Source organism: Globicephala melas, chromosome 11, assembly GCF_963455315.2.
Source record: "Globicephala melas chromosome 11, mGloMel1.2, whole genome shotgun sequence".
Lineage (NCBI taxonomy): Eukaryota > Metazoa > Chordata > Mammalia > Artiodactyla > Delphinidae > Globicephala > Globicephala melas.
This window is the reverse complement of record NC_083324.2, coordinates 85,150,893-85,164,926: the sequence shown is the minus strand read 5'-3', so window position 1 is coordinate 85,164,926 and position 14,034 is coordinate 85,150,893. Positions and strand designations below refer to the sequence as shown.

Genomic DNA, 14,034 nt, shown 5'->3' with positions numbered 1-14,034 from the left:
TAATATCTCAGTTCCTTTTGCCCAGGATATAGGAGACACTTAGGATTCTAAATGAATTGACAGATACGCTGTCTTCCTGTTTTTCTGTATCAACATCCCATCAACCTTTCAAAACTCCATCATGAAGCCATCACAACTGTGTCACTCCAAAAAGCTTCCTGTTCTCACAACCAGATGTCTCCTAGCTGTACTTCAATTCACTGTAGCACTTTGTTTGGCATCGCCTCTTATACTTACTTTTCTTTACCATATAATATAGTAATTTGCATGTTTATGTCACCCTCTCTTTCTCCACAGCTTGAGAGCTAACTTCTGGAAAATAGAGATTTTTTTTTTAAACCTCAGTTTAAGTCTTTGTTGTATCCATGACACGTGATTTACTAATCTGTGAGGTCAGTGAACTTCAAGGGTTTTTCATTTGTTTGTTTCCGTTCGGTAACCTCTGCTACTATTCTTGCTATAGCAGGGTCGTTTCTTCAAATGTAATCTTACATGGAAATCTGTAAAAAGAGGAAAAAAATAGACTCACTCTGGTTGTCAGGGGAGTGACTGTTATATTCTTCCCCAATATCCTCTTTTCAGCTACCCCTTGCTGACTCTACAGGACACCTAGGGCTCTGCTCAGTATTGTCTGAAATCTAGAGTATTCAGTTTATATGTCACGGTCAAGCAGGGAGAGGCCTTTCAATATCACCTCCTCCGTTGTTTATCTACAGCGTTAAATTTGTGCTTGGAATAAACTTCATAAGAGAAGAATACATGAAGATGTGTGTGGGCTAGTGGTGAATGTATGTTTCATACAATTGCATTGTCGCCCTTATTGCCAAATTTCCCCTCTGATAAATACCATCCTCTCTGTTGGAAATATCTAGACACTGAAAGAAAGAAAGTTAAATGGGTAACACAATAGAATTAGATGTTTGCAGCAATAAATGACTTAGAAAGAAAGTGCATACGTGTTTTTCCCATAGTCTTCTGCCTTTTGAAAGAAGAAAGTGGAAATACGAGAAAGCTGACATTTTGCATGCATGCAGGAACAAAGGGAGAGATTGATAGATTGGTTTGGGGCAGAGTATTCTGTTGTGTTCTGAAAGGTTTGGGTCATCACAGCTAGAGGCAGGAGCAGGACTCAGACAAAAATAACCCTGGCTATGAGGGAAGAGGTTGGTTTTGCTGGACTGTGTCCCTATACGTGTATGAAAAGTTTCTTTGCATGACAGAAGAAAATTGCCTTGAGTTCTGATCTGAAGAGGTGCCCAGTTTTGTTCATCTCTAGAACTATGGCAACTCATTTGGTAGCAGCAAAAGAATACTCCTCATACAAAGGACAATTTCAGAAAAAGAGGAGAGGAGAGGAAATAGAAGTAAAAGGAGAATATGAGGTGATATTTGCTCTTAGGGTATAAAAATTAAAGCATATATGTTTGGGTCTTCGCCAAATACAGTATTCCAATAGCATCTCACCCTGCACGACCCGTCTTTTACTCACTTTCTCTCTTCTGTATTTCCTTCCTTCCATCTTCTCCTTCTTTCATTCCTCTTCATTCTCCTTCCCTTCTACCTTTTTTATTTCGTCTCTATCAGGATGTTGGATGAAATATTTCCCATTGACTGTTGTCTAAGAATTCCTGCTAAAGCCATAAAGATGCTGCAAAACCAGCCTGGCGACACCACCACCAGGAGAGCTGGCAACGAGATTGGCCCTCATCCCAGGTTGTTTTGAGGCAGTTGAACAAGCTGAGCTACCCTAATCCAGTCATGTCTTTCCAGTCTCACTGGAAACTAAGTCTATGAGGAGGGTTTTGCAATTCAGGCACCTAGTAGGGAATGTTTGTAAGGCCAACTACCTAATTATTGACGAAGATAGTTACTCATGGTTCTGAAAGGAGGAAAGAATGGTATCTCACTCAGATTAATGTCTGTCTATGAATCCAACTTTCTAATCTACTCTGTGTTCACCAGGTGGAGAATTGTCCAGAGACCCAAGGATGGGGTCAGATGCACACCGGTGTTATTGCCATTCAGTTGTTTGGAGTGTCTGTGATGCATGGCTTTCCTATGGGACAGCTAGTAGGTAGATGACCTTAAGCCAATTAATTTTCTCCAGTAGGGTGCTTGCAGAGTGAGGGAAACAGACAGACTGTGGAGAATACTGCAGGTGGCTGAGCTGTGGGGTGCCAGAATATTTCCCTTGGTCAAAAAAAGCAACAGCTATGCAGTGGAGTATCCCCAACTTGCAGATGTCCTGGAAAATCACAGGGGTGCCGCACAAGAGAGACACTTGTCATTCAGGGGAATTCCAGATCGGTCCCTCTTGGCCATGGGACAGCTACAATAGCACCACGTAAGTCAGTGATGTCAGAGGTTTTCCATCTCATTATCCTCTACCCCTTTCCAACATGGCCGGAGGAATGAAGATCCAGAGAGTAAGGGAGAAGAATCCTTGCAGAAACGGTCATATCTGCTTTCCCTGGTAGGTTCCCTGGGCCTCAGTATGGTAGGGGGAAACAGTAAGTAGGCTGAACATGAGGTGGAGTTGAAACTTGACTGGACTGAACTTGTTAAACCCAGTGTGACCAGAACGTATGGCATGTGTGCAAGATGATGCCAAGGAGATGGGGATGCAGTTGAGCACGGCTGAAGACAGCCAGTGGAGGAGGATGAAGCCAGTTCACGTTTGTATCAGCTATGACCTCAACCTTTGTGTCCCCCAGAAATTTCATATGTTGAAATCCTAACTCCCAAAGGTGATGGTGTTCATGGGTGGAGCCTTTGGGAGGTGATTAAGTTATAAGGATGGAGCCTCATGAATGAGATTAGTGCTTTTATATATGAGAGCTCCCTAGTCCCTCCCCCCATGTGAGGATCCAGTAAGAAGTGTGTGACCGGAAGAGGGCCCCACCTGACCACGCTGTGGAAATCGATTTCTGTTGTTTACAAATCTGTGATATTTTGTAATAGCAGCCCAGAAGGACTAAGATGGTATCCTAATAATTTTTAGACTGTTCGGTAAACCTCACGCTATTTGGGTACATCACAGTTTCATAGCACTTAATTGTCTGTTGTAACACTGTGAAAATTGGCTGACAGTACGTGGCTGGCTTTCATAAAGAATCCCGAGAATTCAGTCTTCTCGGTAGCATGACCAGCACGATAAATAATTATCTAATTCTTTGATTCTAATAACCTGACCCAGAATAATTTGCTGTGATGCTAAAGTAAGCTGTTAATGGTCTTCTTTGTAATGCCAGATTCTGCTATCTGTGACAGATTTTAATAGGAACTTTTCTCAACGGTAGGGATGGATTTTCTTTTGATTTTCTGTTAAAATGAAGATAAGAAACTTTGACAAATTGCCTTCTTAGATTTTGACATCTCTGTGGAGTCTTTTTATTTTTTAAGATGAGACCCATTACACCCAAGCATGCATTCAAAAGCTATAAAACTAAAAGAAGACTGCTATGGGATGGATCATTAAGAACCATCTCAGAAATGAATGGAATGGCTGTGGGCTTAGCAGTTGCTGTCGTAGATGATTCGGCACTTCAGGAGCTTGAGATAACTGTCAATCTTATGTGAATCCCTGCGTAGGCAGTGGAGCAGGTTATAAAAAGCAAAAAGGCGCGTATCTTCATCGGCCATCTGCAGGGATGGAAGTCCCGACCACACCGAGTAGACCTCATTCTCCTTGACTCCAGGATGAACCTAAGCACCCAAAGATAATGACTTATTATGAGTTTTATTAGTATTTGCTTATCTTCGTTCCTTCTAATTATCAAATTAAGTTTTGGGGAGGACACATGAATATAAAACTCTGTAGACATAGGTTTTGGAGCCAGCGTATCAGAAATCTGTTAGTAATTTACAAACTAGAAGCAGAACTCAAGTGTAAGTTTTCTTACATGTATGTGATCACAGATTAAGGATATTTGTGCAGGAGTAAAACGATGGAGAAACAAAGCTGCTGTTTGAATATTCATATGAATGTGATCAAGGGACACAGTTGTATCACTTGAACTGTTTGATGTCCTGAATCTGTTCTCTGAAATGTACTTTTTACCTTATTTCTTCTGAAGGTCACCATCATTACATTTATGTTTCCCCTGCTTTGAACTGATTCTCTTCTCCATAGAGCATGTGTTTAAAGACCTTAGAAACGATGCGGATTGTACTAGATGGTTTAAGGGGCAGATAATCTAGCGATGGCTATGACTGACAAGATCTTCTGAAATAGTCAGGAGGCATTCTCATTCCACCCAGGACAGATAACCCCCTGATGTCCATGAGAAATATCTGCTTTCTCTTGATGTCTCTTAAGTGGAAGGTACTGGGAAAACTGCCTATAAAAAGGGGGTGCTGACAGCAACCCCCCAGTGGTGAGAGGTGGGTGGTAGGGTGGGGACTGTGAGCAACTGAGCACCTTGCATCTTCATGCTTGTTACCCTCTGTGGGCTGGGAACCCCCGGAGAACCAAGAGACCAAGTAACCAGCTTGGCAACTAGGGATGTCATCTAGTTTGGAGAGCTTCTAGGTATAAACGTGGGATAACTGTAGACCCTGCCACACTAACTTTCTGCTGCAGAGTAAGACCATTTTTTAAACCTGGGATTCCTTATTGGAATTTGTGTGTGTTGCCTTGCTTTTATTTTAGTGCTTGAGCCCTAAGACAAAATTTACTGTGCAAAGGGCAATGATATGAATAAGAATAAATAAGTAAGCGGTAAAAAAGAACAAAATGAAGTATTATAGAAGAAATTAGTGACCTCAGAAAATAGGCCCACAGGAATGAGGACAATAACCTGAAAATCTAGGTGTTTATTTCATATGTCCCAAGGTTAAAATGTGCTTTGTATTTGTGATGGATATATTCTTCTCCCCTGAAAATGACAAAAATGTCACAGGATTAACATGTACTTTGTACACAATAAGAGAAATATAAAATTGCTCCTATTATTAGGTCTATAATCATATATTTTTATTTAGATTATATATTATTTCTGAGAACTTCAGGAAGCTGCTTAGATGTTCCCTCCCTCATGTTGAAATTATCCCATCTAAATGGAGATTTATTTATCCCATTTATTTATCCCATCTAAATGCATATATCAATCTAAATATGATAAATTATTTGGGGAGATTAAATGCAATGATTAGAGTTTTTATTTTTGGAGCCCCCTCCCAAAGCAAATTTCAGATGGGAAAACTTTGTGTAAATTACAAAATAAAAAAAAATTCCAGAAAAGGAGCATCTCCATCTTTTGTGACCCACTGAAACCTAGTGCTTGTGGGACAGCATTCATGCTGTGGCCTCCTCTTTTCAATCTCCTTCCTTCCCTGACAGATATCTCCAGAAGAGCAGGGAGGAGTGGGGAGAAACACCATCCAATCTGGTTTTGACTTTCTCTTTTCTTCCTTCCCACTCTCATCCTTTGGTTTGAGGAGGACAGAGAAAGAATACAAGCAGAATTTCAGTAGCAGATGTCCTGGGATACTTTGAAGAAAACATTTATTTTGCAAATTCTATTCTGTAGTTCTCTTACCCTTGAAAATATTTCAACCACCTGTGCCCAGGAAAAGGCAAGCTTTTGGTGGAATTGTGTGCAATGCAGGGAAGGCTGCACCTGTCAAAAATCGTAGTAGAATTCTGCTTCACTTACAATAGAATCTATCACTATGATGAATGACTAGGCTCTTGCTTTATTTAATAGCAATCTAGAATATAGGAGGCCTGCATCTTGTTCTTGCAAAGTGAGATATTTCAAAACTCATTCCTCATCACAGAGGTCACTTCTTTCATTCATGAGAAAACCAAGGAAGCCTTCAAGAGGCTGCTCACCTGGCCAACTATCTTCTCCATGCCTTCTAGAAGTCGTTTGTTCTGTTCCTCAATCTCTATGGCTCTTGATAGGATAGACTCTGGGGCTTCTTGCATACCCCGCACCTCAGTGACCAGGTGGTACAGAGGGTCATTCCAGGAGCGCAGCACGCCAAGGATCATGCTCAGAAGGACTTCATGCTAAGCGACCATAGGAAGCAATTTCATTAAAATAAGCATAATACAGTGGGTTTAGTCACATGTGATTTTTGTGCAGAGAGGCTGACCTAAAAAAACCTCTTTGTTATTCCTGTGTGTATACAAAATTTTTTGAAGGTGGTAAAAGTTGTAAAAGTATAAAATGTAAGCTATTTGTTTACATTTTGCTAAAATTTAAAAATATCTGGCTTATTTTTTTCAATGCTTTTATTTTTACTTACTTGAATTTTTGAATTTTATTTTATTTTTTTATACAGCAGGTTCTAATTAGTTATCTATTTTATACATATTACTATGTATATGTCAGTCCCAATCCCTCAATTCATCCCCCCCCCCCACCACTTTCCCCTCTTGGTGTCCATATGTTTGTTCTCTACTTCTGTGTCTCTATTTCTACCCTGCAAACCGGTTCATCTGTACCATTTTTTCTAGGTTCCACATATATGCCTTAATACACGATATTTGTTTTTCTCTTTCTGACTTACTTCACTCTGTAGGACAGTCTCTAGATCCATCCACGTCTCTACAAATGACCCAATTTCATTCCTTTTTATGGCTGAGTAATGTTCCATTGTATATATGTACCACATCTTCTTTATCCATTCGTCTTTTCGATGGGCACTTAGGTTACTTCCATGACCTGGCTGTTGTAAACAGTGCTGCAGTGAACATTGGGGTGCATGTGTCTTTTTGAATTATGGTTTTCTCTGGGTATATGCCCAGTAGTGGGATTGCTGGGTCATATGGTAATTCTATTTTTACTTTTTTAAGGAACCTCCATACCGTTCTCCATAGTGGCTGTATCAATTTACATTCCCACCAACAGTGCAAGAGGGTTCCCTTTTCTCCACACCCTCTCCAGCATTTGTTGTTTGTAAATTTTCTGACGACGGCCATTCTGACCCTTGTGAGGTGATACCTCATTGTACTTTTGATTTGCATTTCTCTAATAATTAGTGATGTTGAGCAGCTTTTCATGTGCTTCTTGGCCATCTGTATGTCTTCTTTGGAGAAATGTCTATTTAGGTCTTCTGCCCATGTTTTGATTGGGTTGTTTGTTTTTTTTAATATTGAGCTGCATGAGCTGTTTATACGTTTTGGAGATTAATTCTTTGTTGATTCATTTGCAAATATTTTCTCCCATTCTGAGGGTTATCTTTTCATCTTGTTTGTAGTTTCCTTTGCTTTGCAAAAGCTTTTAAGTTTCATTAGGTCCCATTTGTTTATTTTTGTTTTTATTTCCATTACTCTAGGAGGTGGATCAAAAAAGATCTTGCTGTGATTTATGTCAAAGAGTGTTCTTCCTATGTTTTCCTCTAAGAGGTTTATAGTGTCCGGTCTTACATTTAGGTCTCTAATCCATTTTGAGTTTATTTTTGTGTATGGTGTTAGGGAGTGTTCTAATTTCATTCTTTTACATGTAGCTGTCCAGTTTTCCCAGCACCATTTATGGAAGAGACTGTCTTTTCTCCATTATATATCCTTGCCTCCTTTGTCATAGATTAGTTGACCATAGGTGCATGGGTTTATCTCTGGGTCTGCCTTATGCAAATAACTAATTCTTCTAACGAGTTCTAATTTATAATGTAAAGAATTTTGTTTTTACCTCGGAAATTCGACCATCTACTTAGTGAGTTCTTTATATTTGAATACTTTGCTTGTCCAGGGAAAGAAACCTAAGTATTTTGTTGGAACTCAGTATGTGCCTGGAGTATCTACCCAAGAAAGATTCCACCCATGCCCACATCATTTTCACCCAAAGATTCATTTGTATTAATGAATCAAATCATGTATTAATATATTCATTTTTTGATTGGTAATTTTATTTTATGATATTGGAACAAAGAGGCAGTGAAGAAGACGTGGCATTTAAAAACATGCTTTCCTTAATCTATCCCAACACCAACCCCCATGCTGCTATCAGAGCAGTCTATTTTGTTGACACGTGTAGGTGCAGAAAATGGCACAGTACTGTCTTTAGTAACAGCATCAATGGGATTCACAATGGAGGGTGTTGCCCCCTAGTTTGCTACTACCAGGATCAGGCATGAAACTCCAAGGGGCTGAGCATCTCTGATTTAAAATGCTTACTTTCTTGATGTCCATGAACTAATCTACTGGTAAAGGAAATGAAGAGTGGAGAAGAATCAAATAGACATTGCAATGGAAGCATGACTAGAATGTGAGAGAAGGAGTTGTAAAGAAATACAGGCTGTATGGTGAGTGGCACATATGCACTGGGCCATTGTAGCTCAGTGGTTAAAAGTGAGAGCTCTGAGTTGGATGAAACCCAGACTCACTGCTTCCTAGCTGTGTGACACGTGCAAATTCCATAACTTCTCTGAGCCTCGGTTTCCTTATCTCAGGAAGTGTAATAGCAGTACCCGTGTTACAGGATTTTTTGTGATGACTGAGTATAATAACGCACATAAAGTGCTTTGTAAAATGTATGGCAATGTAGTCGCTCTCAATAAATTTTAAATTTATAAAAAATTCCTTCTCCTCCTTCTTCACCTTCTTCCTTCATTTTATCATCATCGTTATTAATGAGCTTACTAGACTGAAAGAATGCTGGTATCATTAACCAAGTTGTAGAGAGAGAACAGATTGTATTTAAGAGGGTATATATGTGAAAGTATTTAAAATCATGTGAGGACAGTGGTTCGGGCCGGGAATCAGAAGGGAGAGATTATGATGATAAAAAAATGGAGCTGGGATAAATGAACAGGACTTGATGTACAGACTTTGTTGTCATCAGAACAGAGGCAATAGTTGCGGTCATGAGAAGCAAACCATTTTATAGGACCTGATTTGGGGAGAGACCTGTAATTAAGAATGAGAGGTGACAGAGGAGTCAGTGAAGAATGAAGTAGGTGTCAGAGAAGTAGAAGCAGAATCAGGAGAGCCTTGAAAGTCAGAAGCAATGGCTCGAATGGTACAGTGGTCCGTCATGGTAAATGCTGCCCATGTAAGAGTCGCTAGTAATGGGGGATACATCAACTGGGTTTGCGTTTCTTAAGTACCCATGAATTTTGCAAATTTAATATTTTACACATGGAAGTCCCATTCAGTTCATGCTTTCATGAAGTAAAGTATATGCAATCCTAGGTCTAATGCATTGGTTGAAGTAATGTTGTCTGATGGACAATTTATCATTTATTTTGCTGCTATCGATCTTTAGTCAGCACTTGATTTTACTCATACTTCATCAAGTGCAGAATGTAATTTCTCTTCGATAGCTTGCTCTTCCTCCACCTTCCTTTGCATGTGCCGTTACCATTACTTCTAATAATCTGCAGCCTGGTAACACCCGTGGACTATCTCATTTGTTTAGGTGAAAAACCTGGATAAAAGACTCACATGGACCTGTTGGGCTTGTTCTTTGTCTTCAGGGGTGGAGAGGGAGGAGGTGTGGCAGCTGTTGATAGCCTTGGTAATGAACCCTCTGCCCTGGGCGTACCGTTTATCCTGGAAGTGATCAAGCAGATTTACTGAGTTAGTGTTGTTTGGGCATTGAATAAATGACCCATTACCAGAATAGTAACACATTTGATAGATGTATCATTTTTTTAATGAAAGCCACGTAAAAGTCATTCTTTGTCCTACTTTTTCTTTCCATTATCTCTATAAAAATTTTTTTTTTATCTAACTTTTCTAAATTCCAAGCTCTTCCCTTTGCTATTCCCTTGTTTAATTTCACCCTTCCCACAAGTTATTATCTGGAGAGCAAACACTAAAAATACCTCAAATATGAAATATTAAATGTTTTATTAAGTATCATCTTTTTTAAAAGTATTTGAACCAAATATAGTGCATATGTACCTGTATTTAGCCATTTAATCTTTTGTTCACTGTGGGTCGGAACCAATATACTTCCTTAATAGGAGTTATAAAATGATAACTTTTCTTTGACTAATCTCTGAATCCACATGCCTATAGCTTAGTGTTCATCATAGATGCAGACTACAATTTTGCTGATGGTGACAAAATGGTAAGTCAGAGAAACGTGGCATAAAATTCTAAGGAATACTAAGCAATGGACTGAGAATAAGAATAGAAAAAACTAGCTAACACGTTGATAGAGAAAAACTAATCTTTAGTAAAACTTGTGAACATTTAAAGGGATTATTTGTAAGGTTTGGAAAAAAGGTGGCCAGTTAAAAATGGAGAAGGAAAGAGAAACTGATGAGTAAAAAGAACTACATGAATTTAATACAAACATTGAATACCATTTTTTATCAGCTGTTTGCTCTACTATGTGCTCCTTGATTGTCCTAAAAGAGTTAACATACAACTTTCAAAGTACCTTCATCAGAAAGAGAATAATTGTTTCCAGTTCTAAACCAACCCTTCTAGTTGGTTCTAAACCTATTCACTGCAAATCTTAGAACAATAATTTGTAGCATTTAAGAAACTATCATTATTTGTTTTCCTGACATGGATTCAGCTTCATTTACCATGTTCCATCCACCCAATTCACTGCAGTGCAGTTATTTATCGGGTATCTACTGTGTGCTAGGTGAAGAATGCCCAGAGAGACCCTTAAGGACAAAAAAGTCAACATACTTCCTTTTCCTCAGCCCCACCTAAAAGTGCTTTAGGTCAGGTGCTGTTATGGACTGAAGGTTTGTGTCTCCCCCAGATTCCTGTGTTGAAGCCCCAACCCTCAATGTACTGTATTTGGAGAAGGACCTTTATGAAGGTAATTAAGGTTCAATGGGCTCATAGGCTAGAACCCTGATCCAATGTGATTAGTGTCTTTATAAGAGAGTTTTCTTTTTTCTCTGTATCTCTGTCTCTTTCTCCCCCGCTTACCATGTGAGGACACATGGAGGAGCCAGACTGGGAAGAGAGAGCCCTTACAAGAACCTGACCGTGCTGGCACCCTGATCTGGGACTTCCAGACCCCAGAACTGTGAGGAAATAAACTTCTGCTATTTAATCCACCTAGTCTGTGGTATTCTGTTATGGCACTCCAAGCTGACTAATACAGGTGCTTTAAAAGTTATTTTGGAAATTAAAACAATAAAATGAAGTAAAGGAAATTGAAAAAAAATTATTACACTCTTTAAGAATCTTCGAGATTTCCTGAAACTGACCCTTTCTCCTACATCTTACGAGCTGATGCCTTCTTTGACCCAGAAAGTGTATCATTTGAAATTTGGCTGGTGCAGCTTTCTTGTTTGCAGTGTGGTTTAGCCCAGTCACTTACATGAAGGCTCTTTCTGGAAAGAGGCATGAAGTGCAGTACTTACAAATTCGTTGAACATTTCCGAGGAGAGGTTATGGATGTAGTGGGACAGGATGACTGCGCGGTCAAACAGGTCTCGAAGGGACACCTGGCAGTTGACAGCCCCGCTGGGACAGATGGGAAGGGAGGCCACACTCTTGCACAAGAGCAGATTTGACACCAGCAACAGCAGGAGCAGGAGTGACCCTGCTTAAATAAAAAAATGAGCCACTCTGAGATGATCTATTCAACTGAGGTTATCAAAAGCCATCCTGTCAAGGGAAGCCTTATCTCTCCCCATTGCCCTCTGCATGATTTGGTACTGAAATAGCTGGGGTGGGAAAGAATCAACACCTTCCACTGTGTAAATTTGGATGTATAATCATATTTGCACAGATAGGTAGTTTGAGAAGTAGGTTACTCCCTGCATTTTTGTATTGCTCCCAGAAGCGCTTCTGTGCTTTGCAAACATTTGGAGCTGAAATTAATTCTGAGCCGGAGTGTTTAGGTCATTCTCTTAAGATAGTTTAATGTGTTGGAACTTTCTGCAGATTCTCAGCAGCCAGGCTCTCTAGGAGTTTGTAATTTTTTTAACTCTATGTTGACGAATGCTTGCATTCTAGACACTGAAATGTCAAGAATAGCACAGTTGATCTCTCTGGTTTACTGTCGTGCCTGATAATAATAAACACATGACCGACTGATTGCTAATATTGAGCACTAAGATAAAAAGGATACTGTAGCCTGGGTCTGCTAACTCACCTTAATAACCCCATGCATTTCCTTGATACTTTGCCCAAAGCTTTAAAAATTTTTTTAAATTTGTGTTTCACAATAACCCTGTGAGGTAGCCTTGACTTTATCTTCAAATTATATTAATGAAACAAGAATACTTAGAGAGGGTGAGTAATTTTCCCCAAGTCCCATTATTAGCAGATGGAGGCGGCTGGGTGCCAGTGTCATCTTTTCACTTCCTCATGTCACATCACACACGCGTGTGGCCTCTCGGTCTGTGTGTAACAGGGACCACATCGGTAGCTATGATGACTCAGAGCTAGCAGAGGTCATCGCCGTTACTAGTAGAGAAAAATACTTTGATTGCATGACAATAGTGAACCTAGAAAGTTGATTTTATCAATTTGTTCTGCTCTATCTATAAAACACTCTCTTTAAAAATATTTGACAATTATCAGAGATGATTTACTCACCAATTTACTATCTCAGAAGATGGACAAATAAGAACCACTAACATATCAATAATTTATACTTCCAAAAGGAAAGAAACAATATATTAAAATCACTTTTAACTTGAAACTACTCCAAAAGACTATAAAGAATATAAAATATAAAAATGTGTTTATCAGAAAACTCATTTGCTATGGAATCTTCAATAAATGTAACTGGAAATGTCCAAGATAAAGCTAGGCAAGTGCTAAAAAGATTTATGGTGAAAAAATACCTAACCCCAAATACCTGAAAATATATAAAAGAATATTTAGCATAGAATGTAGCTAAACAACCTTTTAGCTGCAAAATAAAAAATATTAATGTTGTGAGATGATTCATGTAACAGACGTTTAATTTTTCAAAAACATGTTTCCAAAGAGTTTGTTTTAGGTACATTACAGTCATGTAACATAGCTGATTAGATGTTTTATCTACAAGTATAAATAAAAAGTAGAGGTAGAGGCATTGGAATAGTATTGGTTCTAGGAAATTCATGACTGGACAGATATTCTTTAATTCTTTCTACATTTGTCTGTACCTTTATCATCTGAAGGATTTTCATAGTCTAAGATGAGATAAAAGAGATAAATGTTTCTGTTGTTTCATGAAATAAATTTTGTTACTAATTTCCTTGTCTTGCATTTCTTTTTCTTGCAAATGTCAACCAAGAAAGTAAAGGTAATTAGTTATTACTAGCCTGTTTTTTCTTTTATAATGTCATTTGGCTTAAACCCAGTCGACAAAGTATTGTAGGAGACAACTCTGCTATCATTGTCTATATTATGGCTTCAGAGTTAAAAGTTTCATCAGGCTGACTCATCTTGGCCAAACCACAAAAGAGGCCTGGGAACTAGAAAATGTTTGTTTCTACCTTCTGGAGTTGTGATGACTTGGACTCAGAGACACTTTTGGTCTTATTCCAGTCCAGGGTTTCTCACCCTTGGCTGATTGACATTTTGAGCTGGATAATTCCTTGTTCTGGGGGCTGTCCTGTGTATTGTAGTATATTTAGCAACATCTCTGACCTCTACCCACTAGAGACCAGTAGCGCCCCTGCCCCAAATTAAGACAACCAAAACATCTCCAGACATTAACCAAATGTCTCTGGAAGACACTCCCCCATTTGGGAACCACTTTCCTAGTCCCTTAAACAATTGATTTCTAGAGCAGTGATTAGATAGCTCTTCTAAACTCTGTAATGCTGAAACCTCTGAATGAGAGAATATTAGCTACAATTTCAAATTAATATCGCCACAGGAGTGTTGATAAAGCTAGCAGCTCCGTGAGTTGCTGCACATACCTTTCTGTGATGAACCTTTGTTGTCCATGGTGGTGATGATTTCGAAAAACACACTTCACCAGAGAAGATCTGGTAGTCCTACAGCTTTCTCTTTCCCAGATATTGGCTTTATAAGCCTTTGACATCTTCATGAATATATTTAATCAGGCATTCCCTTCCCTTTTGCCAGTCATCTATTTCCGTCATCGAGATTACCCCCATAATTTCAAACATCAAATGGTATTCTATTTCTTATTCATATTC

General features: G+C 39.0%; 1 protein-coding gene across 2 annotated transcripts; it reads right to left on the bottom strand.

Moving 5' to 3' along the window:
- Window positions 1–3,513: 3,513 nt before the first annotated feature.
- PRL (prolactin) lies at window positions 3,514–13,819 on the bottom strand. 2 transcript variants are annotated; one of them, XM_030881185.2, is made up of 5 exons: window positions 13,792–13,819; window positions 11,290–11,474; window positions 9,395–9,502; window positions 5,837–6,016; window positions 3,514–3,705 (listed from the first exon to the last, which is right to left on the bottom strand). In XM_030881185.2, the coding sequence occupies exons 1-5, from the start codon at window positions 13,817–13,819 to the stop codon at window positions 3,514–3,516; spliced, it is 693 nt and encodes a 230-aa protein (XP_030737045.1). The 2 variants fall into 2 exon arrangements, with proteins under 2 accessions (XP_030737045.1, XP_030737046.1); XM_030881186.2 differs by having other exon boundaries at window positions 11,290–11,471.
- Window positions 13,820–14,034: the final 215 nt, after the last annotated feature.

Bases quoted from the DNA above. Each gene is read 5' to 3' on its own strand.
- PRL (XM_030881185.2), bottom strand. From the start codon at position 13,819: ATGGACAACAAAGGTTCATCACAGAAAG. The intron at 11,475-13,791 runs GTATGTGCAGCA...TTTTTATTTAAG, and splicing joins CAAAGGTTCATCACAGAAAG to CAGGGTCACTCCTGCTCCTG. The intron at 3,706-5,836 runs GTGAGCAGCCTC...TTGGGTGCTTAG, and splicing joins TGGAGAAGATAGTTGGCCAG to GTTCATCCTGGAGTCAAGGA.